Genomic DNA, 21,706 nt, shown 5'->3' with positions numbered 1-21,706 from the left:
ATTTTTGTGTCTCTCTTTTTTTTTTTTTTTTACAGAGGCCTTTGAAATTGTTGTTCGCCATGCCAAGAACTACACCAATGCCATGTTCAAGAACAACTACCCAAGCCTGACTCCACAAGCTTTTGAGTTTGTGGGTGAATTTTTCACAGATGTGTCTCTCTATATCTTGGGTTCTGACATCAATGTGGATGACATGGTCAATGAATTGTTTGATAGCCTGTTTCCAGTCATCTATACCCAGCTAATGAACCCAGGCCTGCCTGATTCAGCCTTGGACATCAATGAGTGCCTCCGAGGAGCAAGACGTGACCTGAAAGTATTTGGGAACTTCCCCAAGCTTATTATGACCCAGGTTTCTAAGTCACTGCAAGTCACTAGGATCTTCCTTCAGGCTCTGAATCTTGGAATTGAAGTGATCAACACAACCGATCACCTGAAGTTCAGTAAGGACTGTGGCCGAATGCTCACCAGAATGTGGTACTGCTCTTACTGCCAGGGACTGATGATGGTTAAACCTTGTGGCGGTTACTGCAATGTGGTCATGCAAGGCTGTATGGCAGGTGTGGTGGAGATTGACAAGTACTGGAGAGAATACATTCTGTCTCTTGAAGAGCTTGTGAATGGCATGTACAGAATCTATGACATGGAAAACGTACTGCTTGGTCTCTTTTCAACAATCCACGATTCTATCCAGTATGTCCAGAAGAATGCAGGAAAGCTGACCACCACTGTGAGTACCAGTCTACAGTTTTCAGAGGATTTGGGCCTTATTGGGGTGAGGTGGCCAGTAGGAGGTGCTGATGGAGAGAAATGATAACAAAATTGGAAGCAGGGGAAGGGATGATGATAGACTGAATGACCTCACAGAGTTAGGCAGCATATTAAGACCACAGGCTATTATGGTCCACCCACTTCCTTACTGTGTGACGTTGGGAAGTCATTTTATCTTTATGAGTTCATTTTTCTGATTCATGAAATGGAAATAAAAAGAATATCTTCTTCATAGGGAATGGCGTTTGTTAAAGCACTTAGCACATGTCTGGTACGTGGTAAGTCTTCAATAAATGTTGGCTATTATTAGCATTATTGTCAGTTATCATAATCCTCATTTTTGATACACAATAGATGACAAGCCTGTGAAGTGGGAGCTATTATCTTCATTTTATAAATGAGGAAACTGAAGCTTAATGAAATTGCAACTTGCCTAAGAGCACCCACCTAAAGTTAGCAGAAGAGCCATACTTCAGAAATTGACCAGATCTCCCTTTAATTTGGTTGTCACCAATTTTTCTGATTCTAGTTTCCTCTTGGTGTTTTCAGTCATGTATATCACATTAGCATTTTGAGTAGTAACTTCAAACACAGAAGACTCAGCTAGAGTTCACTAACTAAACCTCACAAGCACATAAGCAAGGCAAACAATCCATGTTCTCCAGTGGTTTTGTTTATAGCCTTGATTCTATCAGTCTAACCCTGATGAAATTCGTGATGGAGGAAGGGAAGTTCTGTGAGTGAGGCAGCAGTTTGCTTGGTTTCAGTCAGATATTCTTAGTAACGGAACCACAGGAGACACCAACTTCCAATATATAGCAGAACATGTAACCAAGAGCTACCAGTCAGTTCCCCTAAGGTAGTATCTGATTCCTGAATGCTGCCAGCTTTGTAGAAGGAGGTGGAAGAATAGTATATTACACTACCATTGTTGAGCTTCCACTACATCTCAAGTGCTATGCTGGCTAGTTTACATAATATCATTTCATAGTAACCCATGAAATCAGTCCTAATAAACCTAAAAGCTGGGTTTTGTTTTGTTTTTCTGTTTTAGAAATATTCTGTTTCTCCTTTCCACTAATTATTTTTCATTGATATACAATAGATGTACATATTTTCAGGGGACATGTGATAGTTTAATACATTCATATAATTTGTAAAGGTCAAATCAATATGATTGGGATATCCATCACCTAAATATTTGTCTTTACGCTAGAAACATTCAAATTCTTCTTTTTTAGCTACTTTGAAATATATGTGGCCAGGTGCTGTGGCTTATGCCTGTAATCCCAACACTTTGGGAGGCCGAGGTGAGAGGATTGTTTGAGGCTGGGAGTTCAAGACCAGTCTGGGCAACATAGAGACCCCATCTCTACCAAAAAAAAAAAAAAAAAAAAAAATACAAAAAACTAGCTGGGCATGGTGGCATGCTACTGGGGAGACTGAAGTGGGAGGGTGACGGGCTCAGGAGGTCAACTCTGCAGTGAGCCATGATCACGCCACTGCACCCCAGCCTGGGCGAAAGAATGAGACCCGTTCTCAAAAAAAAAAAAAAAAAAAAAAAAAAAAAGAGAAAGAAATATATGATAGATTACTATACACTGTAGACACCCTACTGATCTATCAAACACTGAGTCTTATTTCTTCCTCAAAGCTAGTTAAGTCAGAGGAGCTGGGATTCAAACCCAGACCTTGTTGGCTTGGTTGATCCACACCTTTAGCATCTATACAGTGCAACTGCTATGCACTCTGAACCATTGCTTATCCAAAATGTGGAGGATGGATTAGGCTATTTCAGCTTGTCTTTAAACTCTAGGGGTAATTAGTTTCTTTGGTGAATTAAACTAGGAAAGAGGACAAAAATGATGCAACCCTCGGCCTGACTACTTATGGAGTTGCTGTAATTGCCCCATTCACAATGTTAGTCATTTAAAACACATTTCCTGTGAAAATATTTTATAGTAAAATGAACAAAAATGTCCTATCTAATTACAGTGTTCTTCAGTGGCTAATTATTCCCTTGACTGCTTCACAATTTGAGGCCAGATTCTGGGGCCTTCTGCAAAAGTAAATTTTACCAAACTAGAAAAAGTAAATGCATTCATATGTTCATTCACCTAATACTGATTCAGGGCCTACCGTGTGTAAGACACAAAGAAAGCATGCCAGGGGCGTGGAAATACTTTCAGTAAGAGGAAAATAAAGAGACAACATTAAAGACAGGGTGTAGGAGTGTTTAAAGGTTGCCTCTGATATTGGTCACTTCACAACAACACAATTGATCTTGAAAACAAGTATCCTCCTGTGGTGCATTTATTTATTTATTTATTTATTTATTTATTTTTGAGACAGAGTCTCGTTCTATTGCTCAGGCTGGAGTGCAGTGGCATAATCTCTGCTCACTGCAACCTCCGCCTCCTAGTTCTAAGCGATTCTCTTGCCTCAGCCTCCCGAGAAGCTGGGATTACAGGTGCACGCCACCATGCCTGGCTAATTCTGTAGTTTTAGTAGAGACGAGAGTTCACCACATTGGTCAGGCTAGTCTCGAACTCCTGACCTCAGGTGATCCACCCGCCTAGACTGCCCAAAGTGCTGGGATTACAGGCGTGAGCCGCCGCACCCGGCCATGTGGTGCTTTTAAACACATAAAAAATGAAGTGAGGAGCTCATAAAGAATTAAGTGCACTGTTTTGATCAGGCACTAGACATGAAGGTTCATTTAGGAAACATTTATTAAACATCTGCTTTGTGTATGGCACTTTGCTAGGTGCTGGATATTCAAAACTACCCAAGACATAGTTCTTAAGTCTTGAAGAGGTCACAGTCTAGTTGGTAGACAGACGTGTAACTGAATACATTTCACCATAGTGAACATTTCATCATAATGTGAATGTTGAAAGGACTGTGAGAGATTAGCTAGTCCAATCCCATTGATTTACAAAGGAAGAAATAAAGTTCAGGGAGGCTTACCCAAAGTTATGTAATTAATGGAGGAGCCAGAAGTAGAATCCAAGGTCTTCTGCTGCTACAATCTAGTACTTTTTCCATCATACCAGTCTGTCCCCCCTTAGGCCCCCCTAGACTTTTACTCTAAGAGCTCCATTAGGATTTTGCAAATACATAGTGAACCTAAATTGGATAGCTATTTCTGGCTGCCAAACCCGCTACATTTTAGGTGCATGCACATGAGTGCAGGGGGAGTGCATTTCATGTCATTATCATTCAGGAAGAAAGGCTTTGGCTGTCAAGAGGTGCTCAGTGATGCAGGCCCTTTCTGTTTTGGCCATTAAGGGCCTGATTGCTCCCAGCTCCCAGCTGGTTATGAGAGTGTGAATTCTGCCATCCCCAGGGAATGCCTGAATTAAACCAGAAAACATATGTAAACTCTGCCTTGTTCGTGTTTTATGATCACCAACTCTAAGTAATATGTACCAAATGGTGGGGGTAGGGGAATCACTGGCCAGGTGTGATCCAGCCCATACTCAGTACGGGTCAAAAAGGGACTGGGCATTTATGAGGGCGAAGGGAAGTCAGAGCTGCAGAACTCTATTTCACATTAACAAACCCACAGAATGCCCCAAAGCAAAAGCTGGTTTAAAACTAAAGCTTTAATGAGATTCTCCAGTAGCACCCTCACCTTCCTGTTGCGATAAAATGTAAAAACTTGCCATTCAGTCCTGCTTGAGGTTCAGTTGTGGTGAGAGACTTCTTTAAAAATATCCTCTTCCTGAGCTCTGCTGGGATATCCTTTCGAGATGGTTTTAAGCCATGACGTGAGGTCTGCCACACAGAGACTTTGCCTAATTGTTTTTGTAGCTGTCATCTACCCAGATTATGAAGATTGCTTCGGTCTTCTAAGTGAGTGTGGTACTGTTTGGCTTTTTAAGTGTGCCTGGTTGGTGCTTTAGTTTTCTCTAGCATAGTTCTCAATACTTCAGACTACCAAGTGAAGGCAGGCAGACAAATACTGGGGTATTGTCTCTGGCAGCACCACTGGAGGTGGTAAAGGATCCTGTTCTCAAACTCGGTCATCATCACAATCACCTGGGTTACTTGTTAGACACATTCCTGGAGTCCACCCCTGCAGAGATTCTGATACCAAAGGTGTGTGAAGAGGTCAGATGATTTTCTTTCGTTTTGTTCTGTTTTGTTTTTTGAGACAGGGTCTCACTCGGTCACCCAGGCTGGAGTGCAGTGGCTCGATCTTGGCTCACTGCAACCTCCGCCTCCCGGGCCCAAGCAATTCTCATGCCTTGGCCTCCCGAGTAGCTAGGATTACAGGCGCGTGCCAAGACATCTGGCTAATTTTTTGTATTTTTAGTAGAGATGGGATTTCGCTATGTTGGCCAGGCTGGTCTCGAACTCCTGGTCTCAAGCAATCCACCTGCCTCAACCTCCCAAAGTGCTAGGATTACAGGCTTGAGCCACTGTGCCCAAATGATTTTTCTTTTTCTTTTTCTTTCTTTTTTTTTTTTTTTGGAGACGGAGTCTTGCTCTGTCACCCAGGCTGGAGTGCAGTGGCGCGATCTCGGCTCACTGCAAGCTCCGCCTCCTGGGTTTACGCCATTCTCCTGTCTCAGCCTCCCGAGTAGCTGGGACTACAGGCGCCCGCCACCTTGTCCGGCTAATTTTTAGTATTTTTAGTAGAGACGGGGGTTTCACCGTGTTAGCCAGGATGGTCTCGATCTCCTGACCTCGTGATCCGCCCGCCTCGGCCTCCCAAAGTGCTGGGATTACAGGCTTGAGCCACCGCGCCCTGCCCAAATGATTTTTCATTTAAGAAATGTCCCAGTTGATTCTGATGCTTCCTTGGGAGCATATCCAGCCACCTCGTTTGGAAGATAAAGAAAATAAGCCCCAGAGGTTGGAAGTGAATGGCCTATGTTCCACAGACAATTAGTGGCAAAGCTAGGACCTTTAATTCTTCATCTATAAAATGGGGTTGAGATATGGCAATTAAATGCAATGTTAGGTTCAGGAACATGGCAAATACTCACTAAGTCCCAGTCCAGTACTCTTTCTTACTACAGTGATCTAAGTGTCAATTGAAAAATGAGTTTTTCTTAAACTTATTTTTAGGTGCCAAGATCTCTTAATGTTATTTTAGTCTAAATGAAGTAAATAAAAATAGTAAGTGTGTGAGAATGTGTGTGTAAATACATGTGTGGGGGGGAGGGGAGAGAGGGAGGGAGGGAGGGGGAAAGAGAAGATTTGCGCTGATAATCCAAGAAAGTATTAATGATGAGACTATAAATAGATCTGTTTTGCAAACTGAGGTAAATATCTGTACAAACTAGGATAAATATCTTGGCCCCAAGTGAGAATTGAATAGATCTTTAACAGTATTTGGGTGAAAGTATCACTATTAAATTTATCAGTGCATTATTGAATTCTACATCTTATACCTTAAAGCAACTACAAATATGTACCATTTTGCAATACATATATTTTCAGTGTTGCTACACCCAAACTGCTGAATGCCACAGCTTCTTTTTAAAATACAACTGTTTTTATCCTGAAAACCATTTTGACTGCTGTTACCATATACCTATGTGTGGACTATATGCATAGCCATTGTATATTTCATGTATAATTTATCCATTTACTAAATGATTAATAATTAGCATGTTGGATGTTTATCCCTCTCCCAGAAACTTTCCCAAAACTGTCTGTAATTTTGTTCACTTCCTTTAATCCCCAAAGTAACTACTCACATGACTTCACATGGCGATTTGTACTTTTATTTTTCTGCGTGTACACACATACATACTATCTTTATTGATTTATTTCAGCATTTCTCAGAGTTAGTGCTTCCTCTCCCACAATTTCATTACCTTGGCTTGTTCTATTCTTCCTTGAACATTGTGTAGAATTGCAACGTTTTCTACCACCATTATTTCTCCCTTTCTTTTTTCATTGTGATATTCATTTTAGCACTATCTGAAATAGTATTCATTACAGGAAGCATTTATTGAGCATCTAATAATGGAAGCACTATGGTAGCCACTGTGGATCAGAGGGAATAGCTGGAAAGATGCACAGGACTCTGTTGTGTTGCCCTCAGTGGTCACTTGGCTAGTAGGTGGCAGAACTGGTGTTCAAAGCTGAATCTGTCTGACTCCAAAGCTCATGCTCTTAACCATTACTCTATATTGCTCTCTCAAGTAATTCTATTCTCTTCAGCAGAATCTTTATTCCCCAAACACAGACTAAGTAGGTTTTTATTATATTATTTAATATCCTGTATTACTCCCTACTGTTTTTCCAGCTGCACAATCAGTTTTTGAATTCATTCTCCCTCCTTGGAGACTTTTGCTCTAGTATTTCCCAATGAAGTACTAAAAGGCATGAGGTTTTTCATCTTCCTAACACTTAAAGGAACAGAGTAGTTTCAAGGAGAAGAAGGAATGTTTGTGCAGGTGATGGAAGGTCCAGTCACACAGTCAGATGACTTGGCCTAGAATCTATGTGAGCAGTGCTGGTGGTGAGAAAGAGATTCTCTTCTACTTGCAAAGTTGGAAATCTGCCAGTTGGACCAACAGATAGTTTTTAATGCATCTGCCTTTGATTCCGGACATTAGAAGAACATCAGATCTCCAGTATGGAGTGTCCTTGGCATTTAATAATAGTAACATTGCCTACTGAGAACCTAACATATCCAAGTACATCCATTTCCTTTGCTAGGATTTCTGAAGTCAGTATTAATTTTTGTGTGCCAGGAAGCTCTGGGGAAGAGTCTCTGTTGATCCTCAGTAATAATTAACTCCATCAAACTCTTATATTTTGCTGTCAGTGTGAGTGACTGTAAGTCATCTTACCTTCCTCTCCACTGTTGAAGGCTGAGGTTATTTCTCAGGTGTCAGAATGTCAGTGTTTTTCTCCTCATGCTATCACTTTGGACTTTCATTTTTCAGTCTCAGATAGAGATACCTTGTCTGAATTCATACAAGCTGTTTTCAGTATCGAGTGATTTGAAAGTGATAAAAACAAGTAAATGGCTCACTACCTAATTGGTGTCTGCAGGTCAGCATCTAGAACAATGGTAAGGAACTTTACTTACACGAGGTTTATTTCTGGAAAGACAAAAACTGTTTACAGGCTGCCATCATTTTTTCATTCACAATCAAAATAGCTTCAGTGATTTCCATGGAGAAAATATATAGTTTTAAAACACACATTACCTATTTATTGCAAGAATACAAATGAAAAAAATTGGCACCATGTTTTAGGCAATAAATGTTAACTTTATGGTAGGTTTCAAAAAGTGGTTACATAAAGGGAGCCTTTTTAATGTTTCATCCTGAAATTATACATATATTACAGGTCATGTTAAGAAATTAGATGGGTTCTTCATAAATCTAGAATTGCTTGACTTTGTCTTGGCATAATTGCCAGTTGCTTATATGTTCTGAATTTTTAGAGAGAAATTTTACATCCTTTCTGTGGTCAGTGGACTGATGTGGCAGGAACACATCCTCAAGAGCTGTGAAAGATCTGAGATTTTTACCCTGATTGCAAGTTAGCCTGCTGAAATTTCATCGATGTTAGTTAATGGCATAAGACTCCTGAGTCAGAGATGAAGGACAGTTTATTGCTTACAGCAATAGCAGCAGCCAGAGTATTTGTGCCAGATCCCTGAGTCCCAGTTCCCACAGGGTAAGGCAAAGAGAACTGAATGATTCCTGTACACATAGTAAGTTGTATTATAGAAGAGAAACTTTGAACTTAGGGAACTCAAATCTTTTATAATAGATGGTAAGCCCACCTGCTCTTTATTCTAAAGGGAAATATCATCTCTATCTTCCAAGGCTACAGAGATACTTGAAAAGGATAGTCTGGAACAGAGGGTAGTCAGTTCGTCTGTTCCTAAGACATGCCAAAACACAAGAGATCCATGGAGAATTGTCTTCCAACACATGGTCCCCCACCCTTTCAAGTTCTCAATGCTTTTGGAGGATCTGGCAAGGAAATTAGAAGTTAGTAAAAGACAGTTAGCTCAACCCTGACTGATTAACCGAAAAGCAGGCCCGTGTGCCACCTGTTGGAGGGTAGCAGAAGGCACATCCGAATACTGAGAACTGTGGCAGTTTTCTCAGCTCTTCAGAGAATACTTTAAAAAGAAAATATCAAAGAGGCACCTGTTTGTTGCTTTTCATTAGCAGTAAACTCTGCTACTGTGAGCCTCCAGCTACTCCACTGCTCTCTTTTCAGTCTCTAAGCTGTCATTTCCTTTCTTGCTCTGTTCAGGCTGTAGGGTTGGGAGTTTTGTGTTGCTAAGTGACTTCGCTGAATTAAGTTTTCTGTTTTATTGCACTTCTAGGGTGAAGCATTGTGATGACCACAGAGTGGTTAGCACATGCTTATCCATGCCTGCTGGCAGTGACAGAGGACGGATTCGTCCTCAGATTGTATTCAGAAAGGTTAGAAAGCCAGAGGTATTTGCCCAGGTAGGCAGAAGTCCAAGAAGATCTCACTATGACCTGATATTCTGAGTACCCTTGTGGTCCTGAGACAACAGTGAGGGAGCCAACAATGCCTTTTTTAAAATAAACTTTAAGTTCTGGGATACATGTGCAGAACATGCAGGTTTATTACATAGGTATACATGTGCCATTGTGGTTTGCTGCACCCATCAACCTGTCATCTACATTAAGTGTTTCTCCTAATGCTATCACTTCCTAACCCTCCGCCCCCCAACAGGCCCCAGTGTATCATGATATGTTCCCCTCCCTGTGTCCATGTGTTCTCATTGTCCAACTGCCACTTATGAATGAGAACATATGGTGTTTGGTTTTCTGTTCCTGTGTTAGTTTGCTGAGAATGATGGTTTCCAGCTTCATCCATGTCCCTGCAAACGACATGAACTCATCCTTTTTTATGGCTGCATAGTATTCCATGGTGTATATGTGCCACATTTTCTTTATCCAGTCTAACATTGATGGGTATTTAGGTTGGTTCCAAGTCTTTGCTATTGTGAACAGTGCTGCAGTAAACCTACATGTGCATGTGTCTTTATAGTAGAACGATGTATAATTCTTTGGGTATATACCCAGTAATGGGATTGCTGGGTCAAATGGTATTTCAGGTTCTAAATCTTTGAGGAATCGCCACACTGTCTTCCATGATGGTTGAACTAATTTACACCCGCACCAACATTGTAAAAGCATTTCTATTTCTCCACATCCTCTCCAGCATCTGTTGTTTCCTGACTTTTTAATGATCGCCATTCTAACTGACGTGAGATGGTATCTCATTGTGGTTTTGATTTGCATTTCTCTAATGACCCGTGATGATGAGCTTTTTTTCATGTGTTTGTTGGCCACATAAATGTCTTCTTTTGAGAAGTGTCTGTTCATATGCTTTGCTCACTTTTTGATGAGGTTGTTTTTTTCTTGTAAATTTGTTTAAGTTCCTTGTAGATTCTGGATATTAGCCGTTTGTCAGATGGATAGATTGCAAAAATTTTCTCCCATTTAGTAGGTTGCCTGTTCACCCTGATGATAGTTCCTTTTGCTGTGCAGAAGCTCTTTAGTTTAATTAGATCCCACATGTCAATTTTGGCTTTTGTGGCCATTGCTTTTGGTGTTTTAGTCATGAAGTCTTTGCCCATGCTTGTGTCCTGAATGGTATTGCCTAGGTTTTCTTCTAGGGTTTTTATGGTTTTAGGTTTTACGTTTAAGTCTTTAATCTATCTTGAGTTAATTTTTGTATAAGGTGTAAGGAAGGGGTCCAGTTTCTGTTTTCTGCATATGGCTAGCCAGTTTTCCCAGCACCATTTATTAAATAGGGAATCCTTTCCCCCATTGCTTCTTGTTGTCAGGTTTGTCAAAGATCAGATGGTTGTAGATGTGTAGTGTTATTTCTGAGGCCTCTGTTCTGATCCATTGGTCTATATATCTGTTTTGACATCCCGCTGCCTGACTTCAAACTATACTACAAGGTTACAGTAACCACAATGCCTTTTTAAAAAGATGTTGAGTGGCTAGGGAATCAGAGTATAGTGAAAGTAGCCTCCTACTTTGTTGGGGGCAATAAAGCTCCTGGATACTTGCTCCCTTCATTAGAAAAGCTGAAATGCCGCACAAAACATAGAGTCATATACACTGTAATTTCCCTGTGATTCAATTACCCCCACTTGGCACAAGGTTCCTCTTGGCAAGTGTAGTTCTGCATTATCCACTCACAATGGCACCACAAGTAACCTTGGCTCACTGACCTCTTATGCCTATGCATTTTGTTGTCTAGCTCAAGTATCTGGCAGAAAAATGTTTTCTAACTTGACCGTTTCTTAAAATGACCAATCCTCCTGCCCCTACCTTAAAAATGGAAAACGTATTTGAATGTCACAGAAACATTTTTTAATGAAGTTGCACTGTCCTATAGTAATTTCCTCAAGGTAGGGGGCAATTTTAATACTTGCTGTAATAAAGAATTTTACAAAAGGCGAAGATAAGGGAATTCTGAGCAGATGTCTTCCATCATGTTGCAGCCTTTGGAAGATAAAATACAAATTTCATCATTACCAGCAACCACAATTTTCTGAGTGCTGAGTGCTGAACACTGTTCTAGGTCTTACAGTTTACTTTTCCCTTCCTTGTTGGGGGGAATGTTAATGGGGTAAAACAAACAGCCTTTGTTTTGGTGAAATTACAGATTTCTTAATGTCCTTTTAAAATGCCCCTTTGGGAAGTACATAATCTGGCAAGGCTGCTTTCTTGTTTCATATGGGGGTGAGGGGAGGGTTATTGCTGCCTCCTTATTACCCAATTCAAATTCATTCTGAAGAATATTCAGAAAGTGAATTAATTTTTCCCTTTTTCATTCCACTCAGAATGCCTAAAACAGATAAAGTAGGAAGCAGAATCATTATATTTGGGTGCTGTCTATTATCATTTACTGACTGAGAGTCTATCTAAGCCTTTCTGCTTTTTGCAGATAATTAATTTTGTTCCTAAATGTAGGGAAGAGTGATTGTAATCAGTGTGTTTGTACTTTCAGCCATAAATAGAGCCCATCAAAGATATGCAGTACAAATAAACCTCATAAAATATGCAGCCCAAGTACTACTCACAGTTAATGTTCTACCTTTTTTTTCCAAAGAAAAAATTTTATACACATTATATGATTTTTAAAAGTTATTCTGTATTTTCATATAGTTAATAGATGGACCCCTCTTTTTCAAACTCAAACCTATGCTGTGAATTATTTTTTATCATTAAATCTCATGTAGTAGAGCTGAAGGAGACTGATTTGGCTTAGAAATCATCTCAGCAACATATACACATTACTGAGTTCTGGGTGTGGGTTTCTCTTATGCTTCCAGAAAATAATGATCAGATCTAAGTTACAGGCTCAGTTTCATGGATGAAACCCCACACTAAGAGCACGGTGTTTGTGAAGGAATTCCTCTGAACTCTTTTGGAAAGCTTTTGCCCTTCTATCCCAGCTGCCTGTCCCCGACCTCTGGCCAATGCCTACACTAAACCCATTCCTTTTCCTTCTGCTTCAAATTTGTACCTTGCTCTGTTCTATTCATTCAAACCCTGTACTTTATTTAGAGTGGTGATGTGTGATTATGGTTTAGTCATCACAGGAAACCCATTTCTTCTTCTACTAGTTCTCTAATGCATTCCCTCTCACGAGAAGCAAACTTCATCAGCAAAGTTATCGCTAGAAAGTTCTTAAAAAGGATTATCAAAAAAGCTAGATCTCAGTCACTGTGATGCAGTTGTAGGGAGAAATATTTAAGTGTATGTGGGACCTTATGAAATTACCTGCTATACATTGTAAGTTATAAAGAACATTCGTTCAGAATTTTAACACAGGATCTTTGCCTCGTGCTGCCACAGGCAAGTGGCCTGCGAAAAGCACCTTCTTTATGTCTGTTCCTTAATCTATACAATGAGGAAGATGATGACAAGAGTGATTATTTAGTAAGCACTTGCTGTGTGCCTCACACAGTTCTAAGCTCTTTACATGGATCAACTCATTTAATGTTTACAATACTAATGAAAAGGGAATTATCAGTACCATTTTCCTAGTTAAGGACCTGAGACGGAGAGACTTGGAAGCAGGTGCCAGCAACAAGGCAGCTTCAGCTAATTGCTCTCTACTGCAGCAACTTTTGAGGTACATCTCTTGCCCAGGGCCAGACCCAGTCTTAGAATATATGGGCGTGGCTTGGCCTTGTCTGCAGATGGATATAAGCTGACTCAGTTGTCTGGAATGAGGCAGGATGGGGAGCCAGAAGTTACTAAGGGTCTTTCATTCTTGCCTACTCTTTCAGTTATTATTCATCCTGTTTTCTACGTGTGGCCTTGAGAATTGCATGGAAACTTCCAATGGGCTTAGCTTTTCTTCTCTGCTTTTCCTCATATTTGTATTAATTAATCTTAATTAAAGTTTTCTTTCTTTTTCTTTTCTTCTTTTTCTTTTTGGCTTAAACAACAGAAGTTTATTTTCCCACAGATCCGGGGGTTAAAACTCCAAGATTAAGGTCCTGGCAGATTCAAGTTTCTTCTTGGCTTGCAGATGGCTGCCATCTAATTCTGTTTTAACATGGCTTTCCCTTGGTGCATGTGCACCCTGTGGGGAAAGAGGAGGACATAGAGAGAGACAGAGAGAGAGAACACAACCTCTCTGGTATCGCTTCTTATGAAGACACTAATCCTATTGGATCAGGGCCCCGCACTTATTCAGAGATGAGGCCTCTAATGAAGTGATTAAGATTAAATGAGTTAATTAAATTTTTCTAAATTTGCTTGGAGCTCAGGCCTCCTCCAGAATCAGGGCCTATTTCATTTACCTAAAAACAAAACAAAACAAAACATACATGCGCACGCGCGCACACACACACACACACACACATTCATTCTTGATGAGCTTTTTGAAAAAATACCTTAAAAAGTATTTTTAAAAGTATTTAAAAGTATTTTTAAAATACTTTAAAACATATAGGGCTTCAACATTTTCTCTCTTTCAGACCAGAAATCCAAAGAATTGTGAAATACCAAGCTCTGTATCTTTCTTATTCTGTTTTAAACCCTGTAATGATCTCTTTCCATACATGGAAGGAGTTCCCTATTAACTAAGTTTCTGATTTACCCAACTGCTCATTCCTCTTAACAAATTCTTAATGCAAAATGAATGAGTTTCTTGACTGTAGCAACCTGCTAGCATATTTTTTAAAAAATTGTGAGCACTTTAAATCATCTTTGAGCGGTTTCTTCACAAGTTTTCTAAACATAAAGTATTCTAGTCAAAAAAGCAGGGAACTAAACTAGTGTCCCTACTCTGATTAAAAATAAAACCAGACAAATTAGATAATCAGACTTGACAGATAGAAACTATAGAATTCGTGTTAGATTTCTATCATTCTGAAAAGGATGTTAACAATTCCCAGATCACAGAGAATGAAAGAATACACACTGGTGGAAACATTTTCCTCACACATCTGTGTTTATAAAGTTTTAAAGTCTGTTTCCTCCCCTACCATTTCTCCTGAATCTGTAATACATTGATTTAAAAACAATTAATGCATGACTCAAACTGCTGTGCTCTGAAAGGCCCCATTCAGAATTGTCTCAGTTCTGGTTAGCATTGACCGAAAACTCTATAAGATACCAGGAATAATAAATTACAACAAACATTCATTTTTAATGGCACCACAGAGATTTTTAAGAGCAAAGCTTTCTAGATGGAAAGCTGAGTCAATACCTTGCACAGGAATGGATCAGCTTGGCATTGCAAGGAGCAGAGGAAGAAAAGGTTGTGTGATGCAGTGAAAAGAACATGGGCTTCAGGAGTTAGAATGTGACTTTCACTCCCTCTCTTTTTTAATTTATTGAAACAAAGTCTCACTCTGTTGCCCAGGCTGGAGTGCAGTGGTGCCATCTCGGCTCACTGCAACCTCTTCCTCCTGGGCTCAAGTGATCCTTCTACCTCACCCCTTGCCCCACGCCATAACTGGGACTACAGGTGTGCACCACCACGCCTGGCTAATTTTTGTATTTTTTTTTTTCTTTTTTGAGAGACAGGGTCTCGCTGTTTGCCCAGACCTGGTCTCCAACTCCTGGGCTCAAGTGATCCTCCCACCTCAGCCTCCCAAAGTGCTGGGATTACAGGCATGAGGCACTGCATCTGGCTAGAATGTGAATTTCTATTCAACTGTTCTTTATCTTAGTGACATGAGCATGTAGTATAATCTCTGAGCCTTGGTTGTTTCAACTATAGAATGGGGATAAAAATACCAACCTCACAGAACTACTATGAAAATTTGCAACAATGCCTAACACATGGCAGCACTATAAAATCTGACATGTAACATGATCTATTTAATCTGCTGTGAGGCAAAATAGCCTTTTCTTCCTAGACCTTCTCTCACATGGAGGCACTCATCTTTGGGGTACTCTCATTAACAGCACCATCATTGATGAATATTTACCCCACTCCTATGACAAAGGCCCTATGTCAGGAGCTGACAACCCAAATACACTAATATCCCCATATCCACAGAGAGATATGTTCCAAGACATCCAGTGGATGCCTGATTCTCGGTGGATGCCTGAAACCAGATAGTTCTAAACCCTGTATATACTGTGTTTTTTTCCCCTATACATACATACCTGTGATAAAGTTTAATTTATAAATTAGGCACACTAAGAGAGTAATGACAATAACTAATGATGATAAATAGGACAATTCTATCTTTTCCTATTGAAGTTCCTGCTAGTCTTTGCATTCAGAAATTGCTGTGTCTCTGAATAAGTTTATTCAGCATGTACGACTGTAGTCCTCTGCTTCTATTTGCCCAACCTTTGCCACTAATAAACAGGAGAATCAATCATATCCCCCAGATGTTCGGATAGATTGATTCACAGCCAAGCAGACCAAGTTGAACACACAAGTTTTGTAACTACTCACAGTGGTCTTTACAGAAAACTCATGAATAAAGGGCAGTGTGATATATCTGGATTCTCTATGGGGATTTTTAGCATTCATCTTCTTTTGCTCAGATTTAGTGCTGAAATCCCTGGGAGTAGAGGGAAGACTCAAGCTGTGTTTATGGCTCCTTTGTTTTGGAGTGTGAATTGTGCAGTATAATGCTAAATTGTTTTTCTGGGTACCACTGTTAAATGATGATTAAATTTAGGTTGGGTATAAAAATGAATAGATGTCTATTACAAATCTTTGGGATAATTTAATGATATCCCCTTGTTTTAAATATTTTCCTTTTATTGGGTCCTTAAATTTACTTGTCTCTTCTTATCTATCCTGCCTACTCAGGGTCTTTCCTCTTTTATAATGAATTACAGCTACCTTTCTGATTCTTGGGATTTGGGTTATCACTGTTTCTTTGATGGAAGGAAAGGGGAAAGCAATGACAGTGGGAGTGAAGGGAGTTTAACAGAAGTACAAGGAAGATGAAAGGTGAATCAGAGACCTGGTGCAATGGCTCATGCCTGTAATCCCAGCACTTTGGGAGGCTGAGGCGGGAGGATCCCTTGAACCCAGGAGTTGGAGACCAGTGGCAACATAATGAGACCTTGTCTCTACAAGTAACAACAACAAAAAATAGCTGGTGTTCTGGTGCATGCCTGTGGTCCCAGCTACTCCGGAGTCTGAGGTGGGAGGATTGCTTGAGCCTGGGAGGTTGAGACTGTAGTGAACATTGATCACGCCACTGTACTCCAGCCTGGGCAACAGAATGAGACCCTGTCTGAAAAAACAAAAAGTGAATCAGATCATTTTGAAAATGATTTTTTTCCAGACATATGTCTCCTGCAGTATTTACTTAATATAATCATTGCCCCACTCATGCTGCCACAATACAAATGTCACAAATTCTAGATTTTAAAAATGTAGAAACATATTATGTCTCAACTACGATATATTTGCCATTTTCTTAAATCAAACAGCAGTCTTATTATGTGAGACTACTATTCTTTCTTCATCCCCTAGTATACATCATCTTATGCATAACAGGTATTTAATTTTTCTGTTAAATCAAGAAATCAAGCTAAAGGGGTGTGGAGTTCATATAGCAAAATTGAGCAGAAATTACGGAGCATTCGTTTATACCTCCTACCTCCTCCATGCACACACCCTCCCTCACTAGCGACATCCTTCAACAAAGTGTTACATTTGTTATAACGGATGGACCTACATTGAAACATCATTATCACCCAAAGCCTGTCATTTACATTAGGTTTCATTCTTGGTGGGTTTTGACAAATGTAACGGCATGTATCCACCATTCTAGTATCATGCAGAATTGGTTCACTGTTATAAAAATGTTCTGTGCTTCACCTGTTCATCCCTCCCTCTCCACTAACCTCTGATAACCACCGACCTTTTTACTGTCTCCATGCTTTTTGCCTTTTCCAGAATGTCACATAGTTGGAATTATACTATTTTCACATTAGCTTCTTTCACTTAGTAATATGCTTTTAAGTTTCCTCCATGTCTTTTCGTGGCTAGATAATTCATTTCTTTTTAGTGTTGAATAATATTTCTTTGTCTGGAGCATCTTTTACTTTTATATTAATTTAATTTCAAGTCCAAATCATTATTCCCATTGCATTAGTGGTAAATTATACCACATTACTTCTTTTTTAAAACAGCTTTATTGAAATATAATTCATATAGAATACAATTCATCAATTCAACTATTTCAAATGTGCAATTCACTGGTTTTTAGTATATTCATGGAGTTGTGCAACCATTACCATAATCAGCATTAGAAGATTTGTATCACCCCAAAAGGAACTCAGTACCAGTTAGCTATTACTCCCCTATTACTCCCCATCTCCACTGTCCCCCATACCTGGCAAAGACTAATCTGGCTTTCTGTCTCTATCGATTAGTCTGTTCTGAACATTTTACATAAATGGAATCATAAAATATATGGCCTTTTGCATCTGCCTCTTTCAGTTAGCATGTTTTCAAGGTTCAGTCACATTGTAGCATGGATCACTACATTACTTTTTGTGGATGAATAATATTCGATTGTATGTATATACCACATTTTGTTTGTCTCTTATCAGTTGATGGACATTTGGTTTTCTTCCACTTCTTGGTTATTATGAATAGTGTTGCTATGAACATTTGTGCACAGATCTTTGTGTAGATGTATGTTTCATCTCTCTTGGGAATATACCTAGCAGTGGAATCATGAGCCATGTGGTAACTCTTTATTTACCTGTTTGAAGAACTGCCAAACTGTTTTCCAATGAAGCTGAGCCATTTTACTTTCCCACCAACAATGTGAGGGTTCCAATTTATCCACATCCACACCAACAATTGTTATTATCTACCTTTTTCTATTACAACCATCGTAGTGGATTTTAAGTGGTATCTCATAGTGGTTTTCATTTGAATTTCCCTTATGATTAATGATGTTGAGTGATTTTCATGTGCTTATTGGCCAGATCTTTTCTGGTAAAATGTCTATTGAAATCTTAATTTTTAAACTGGGCTATTTGTCATTTCATTGTTCAATTGTAAGGATTATTTACATATTCTGGATACTAGACCCTTATCACATACATGGTTTACTTTTTTTTTTTTTTTTGAAACAGGATCTCACTCTGTCATGCAGGCTGGAATACAGTGGTGTGATCACATCTCTCTGCAGCCTCAAATTCCTGGGCTCAAGTAATCCTCTCACCTCAGTCTCCCAAGTAGCTGGGACTACAGGCACACACCACCACACCAGGCTAATTGTTGTATTTTTTGTAGAGACGAGATTTCGCCATGTTGCCCAGGCTGGTCTTGAACTCATGGGCTCAAGCGATCCACCCGCCTCAGCCTCCGAAAGTGTTGGGATTATAGGCGTGAGCCACTGCCTCCAGCCTATAATTATTTTCTCCTATATTCTGGGATGTCGTTTCACTTTCCTGATAATGTCTTTTTAACTCAAAAATTGTGATTTTGATGAAGTTCAATTTATATATTTATTTATACGTCATATCTAAGAAATCACTGCCTAATCCAAGGGTGTAAAGATTTATACCTATGATTTCTTCTAATAATTTCATAGAATCAGCCCTTAAATATAGGTCTACAGTTCATTTGAGCTAATTTTTGTATGTGGTATGTGGTAGTGGTACAACTTCATTCTTCTGTATGTGGATATCCTTTTGTCCCAAGTTCCATTTGTTGAAAAGACTGTTCTTTCCCCCATGAATTGTCTTGGCACTATCATCAAAATTCAATTGACCATAAATGTATGTAGGGGTTTTTTTTTTTTTTGGCTCTCAATTCTATTTCATTGATCTCTATGTCTATCATTAAGCCAGTGCCATGTTGCTTTGAATACTTTGTAGCAAGTTAAGAAAATGGGAAGTGTGAGTTCTCGAACTTTGCTCTTCTTTTCAAGATTGTTTTGGCTATTTGGGGCCCCTTGCAATTCCATATGAATTTTATGAGCAACTTGTCAATTTATGCAAATAAGTCAGCTGAGATTTTGATAGCGATTGTATTAAATCTATAGATAATTTAGGGGGTATTGCCATCTTGACATTAAGTCTTCTAACATATCAATGTCCTTTCACTTATTTAGATACTTAATTTCTTTCAATGATATTTTGTAGTTTTCAGTGTAAAAGCCTTACACTTCTTTTGCTACATTTATTCCTAAATATTATCATCTTCAAGTTATTGTAAATGGAATTGTTTTATTAATTTCATTTTGGGTTATTTATTACTAGAGTACATAAATTGATTTTCGTATACTGATCTTGTACCCACTACCATTGCTGAACTTGTTTATTAGTTTTAATTGTGTGTGTGTGTGTGTGTGTGTGTGTGTGTGTGTGTGTGAGAGAGAGAGAGAGAGAGAGAGAGATTGTCAGTCTTTGGTGTTTTCTATACACAAGATAACATTATCTGCAAATACAGATGCATATACAGTTTCATTTCTACCTTTCTAACCTGCATGCCTTTTGTTTCTTTTTCCTTCCTTCCCTTTCTTCCTTCCTTCCTTCTCTCTTTTTACTTCTTTCCTTTTCCTTTCCTCATTGCTGTGGCTTGAACCTCCAGTACAACATCAAATAGAACTAGCAACAATGGATATCCCTGTCTTTTTCCTGATTTTAGGTGAAAAGCCTCAGTCTTTTCCCATTAAGTATAGTATTGGCTGTGACTTTTTTATAAATACTCTTTTTCAAGTTGAGGAAGTTCCTTTGTATTCCCAGTTTGTTGATTGTTTTTATTATCATCAAAGCATGTTGGATTTTATTAAATTCCTCTTTAGAAACTGATGAGATAATCATGGGGATGTATCCTTTATTCTATTCATATGATATATTACATTGATTACCAGATGTTAAATCAACCTTGCATTTCTGGGATAAATCTCGCCTGGTCATGGTATATGATGCTGTTTATATTTTGCTGGATTCAATTTGCTAGGATTTTGTTGAAGATTTTTATATCTGTCCTTAAGAGAAATATTGGTCTATAGTTTTCTTGTGATTTTTGTCTACTTTTGTTATCAGGGTAATACTGGCTTCATAGAATGACTTGCGATATATTCCTTCCTCTTCTAAAGATCTTCTATTTGGAAGAGTTTCAGAAGGATTGGTATTAACTGTTCTTTAAATGTTTTGTAGAATTTGCCAGTAAGGCCATCTGATCCTATGCTTTTTTTGTGTGGAAAGTTTTAAAAGCATTAATTCAAACTTTTTGTTATAGGATTATTCTAATTTTTATTTCTTCTTGAGTCAGTTTTGATAGTTTTTAAGAATCATTTTGGAACTTGTACATTTCATATCTGCTATCTAATTTGTTGGCATACAGTTTTTTAAAGCATTCTCGTATAATTCTTTTTATGTATATAAGGCCAGTAGTAGTGTCCCTTCTCTTTCATTCCTGATTATAGTAATTTGAGTATTTTCTACTTTTTTTGTTGGTCAGTCTAGCTAAAGGTTTATCAAACCTGTTGATCTATTCATAGAACCAACTTTTGATTTTGTCAATATTTCCCTATTGTTTTTCTATTCTAGTTTTCACTGATTTTCACTCTAATTTGTTATTTCCTTCCTACTGCTTGATTTATGTTTAATGTGCTTTTCTTTCTAGTGTCTTTAGGCAACAATTTAGATTTTTAAAAAATTTTATTTCAATAGCTTTTGGGGTGCAAGTAGTTTTTTTGTTCCATGGATGAACTATATAGTGGTGAATTCTGAGATTTTAGCCCGTGAATCACCAGAGTAGTGTACATGGAACCTAATGTGTAGTTTTCTTTTTTGTCTCAGGCTCCCCTTTCATCCTCCCCCTTTTGAGTCTCTAAAGTCCATTATATCACTCTGCATGCCTTTGTATATACTCATAGCTTAGCTCCCACTTATAAGTGAGAACATATGGTTTTTGGTTTTCTACTCCTTTGTTACTTCACTTAGAATAATGGTCTCCAACTCCATCCAAGTTGCTGCAAAAGATATTATTTCATTCCTTTTAATGGCTGAGTAGTAGCTCAACTCAGGTTGAGACCAACTTGGGCAACATGGTCAAAACCTGTCTCTACAAAAATACAAAAATTAGCCAGGTGTGGTCGTGTGCACCTGTGGTCCCAGCTATTCATGAGGCTGAGGTGGGAGTATCACTTGAGGCTGGGGAGTTGAGGCTGCAGTGAGCCATGATTGTGCCACTGCACTGTAGCCTGGGTAACAGAGTGAGATCCTGTCTCAAAAAAAAAAAGAAGAAGAAGAAGAAGAAGAAAGAAATGTGAACTCTTGATACCAAAGATCTTTAGTGGATTGCCTTCAAAGAACTGAACTAGAGGCCCAAGCAAGGGGAAAGCTGCACAGGGAATGGAGGAATCCAATCATTTCAGATGCCACTTTGGGTGATTTAGATCCTCTACAGATCTCTGTCTCCTGAACTGTGTATTTGTTTCTCTTTTTCTTTTTGGCTGGAAATTAGGAGGTGAAAA

General features: G+C 38.9%; 1 protein-coding gene across 1 annotated transcript in view; it reads left to right on the top strand.

The window, feature by feature from the left end:
- GPC3 (glypican 3) overlaps positions 1-21,706 on the top strand; it is a 450,385-nt gene that overhangs the window by 226,195 nt on the left and 202,484 nt on the right. The window contains exon 3 of the mRNA XM_030933937.1: positions 36-730. Within this exon, the coding sequence (XP_030789797.1) occupies positions 36-730 (695 nt within the window). The remainder of the gene's footprint in view (positions 1-35; positions 731-21,706) is intronic.

This window comes from Rhinopithecus roxellana, chromosome 7 (genome assembly GCF_007565055.1).
Source record: "Rhinopithecus roxellana isolate Shanxi Qingling chromosome 7, ASM756505v1, whole genome shotgun sequence".
In the NCBI taxonomy this organism is placed as follows: domain Eukaryota; kingdom Metazoa; phylum Chordata; class Mammalia; order Primates; family Cercopithecidae; genus Rhinopithecus; species Rhinopithecus roxellana.
This window is presented reverse-complemented; position numbering and strand designations above follow the sequence as displayed.